A 685-nucleotide genomic window follows, 5' to 3' on the forward strand; every position below is an offset into this window, starting at 1 on the left:
CGGGTACGAGGTCTGGAGCCGCCAGCGCCGCCGCGGCCTCCTGGCCGCTGCGTTTGCGCCGCTTCTCGCGGGAGGACTTCTTCCCCGTCATGATCCCTCTGCTGCAACCATCTGAGGAAAGCCCGCCGTCTCCGGAGCGAGCAACCGCAGCCCGCCGCCGGGGCAGTGGGCGCAGGCGCGGGCGCCGGCGTCGCAGCTGTTGCGTCACTTCCGGTCTCGGCGCAGAAAGTGACGACACGTGTCTGTAGGCAGTGCCGGGACCAATCGCGCTGCCTTCTTTGCTCGCAGAGGTCGACTTGATTTTGTAGAACCATGGGTGTGTTTTCCATTCGGTTTTGTTGTTGGTTCCTGTACCACTGTAGAGGACGGAAGGTGGAGCTTTGCAACGCTCTTTGCCTTATCGATATGCTTTTTTGTGTTTGTCAATTTACAAATACATAATAAGGTTAGTGTGGTTTCTGATTCTCCATATCCGTTTGATTCTGAATTTTGTTTATGATACTCATAACGTTGTGACAATAAAGAGAACTTAGGGAAAAGTAGTGGCATCTCATCATCAGCTGGGCAGGTTATGTATTTCCTGCTAAGAATCCAAGATGGACAGTCAAGGACTTGAGTTCGTTTTTGAAAATTGACTATGGGTCACAGCTTTTATATGTGTTAGATTTTGTAGGCGGATGTAATC

At 51.7% G+C, this 685-nt stretch overlaps 1 protein-coding gene across 1 annotated transcript in view; it reads right to left on the reverse strand.

The window, feature by feature from the left end:
* The window catches only part of CAAP1 (caspase activity and apoptosis inhibitor 1), a 63647-nt gene extending 63397 nt beyond the window's left edge, over window positions 1–250 (reverse strand). The window contains exon 1 of the mRNA XM_008055224.2: window positions 3–250. Coding sequence (XP_008053415.1) covers window positions 3–91 — 89 coding nt within the window. The 5' untranslated portion in view covers window positions 92–250. The remainder of the gene's footprint in view (window positions 1–2) is intronic.
* Window positions 251–685: the final 435 nt, after the last annotated feature.

Source organism: Carlito syrichta, unplaced genomic scaffold, assembly GCF_000164805.1.
Source record: "Carlito syrichta isolate Samal-C Ts95f unplaced genomic scaffold, Tarsius_syrichta-2.0.1 Scaffold301784, whole genome shotgun sequence".
In the NCBI taxonomy this organism is placed as follows: domain Eukaryota; kingdom Metazoa; phylum Chordata; class Mammalia; order Primates; family Tarsiidae; genus Carlito; species Carlito syrichta.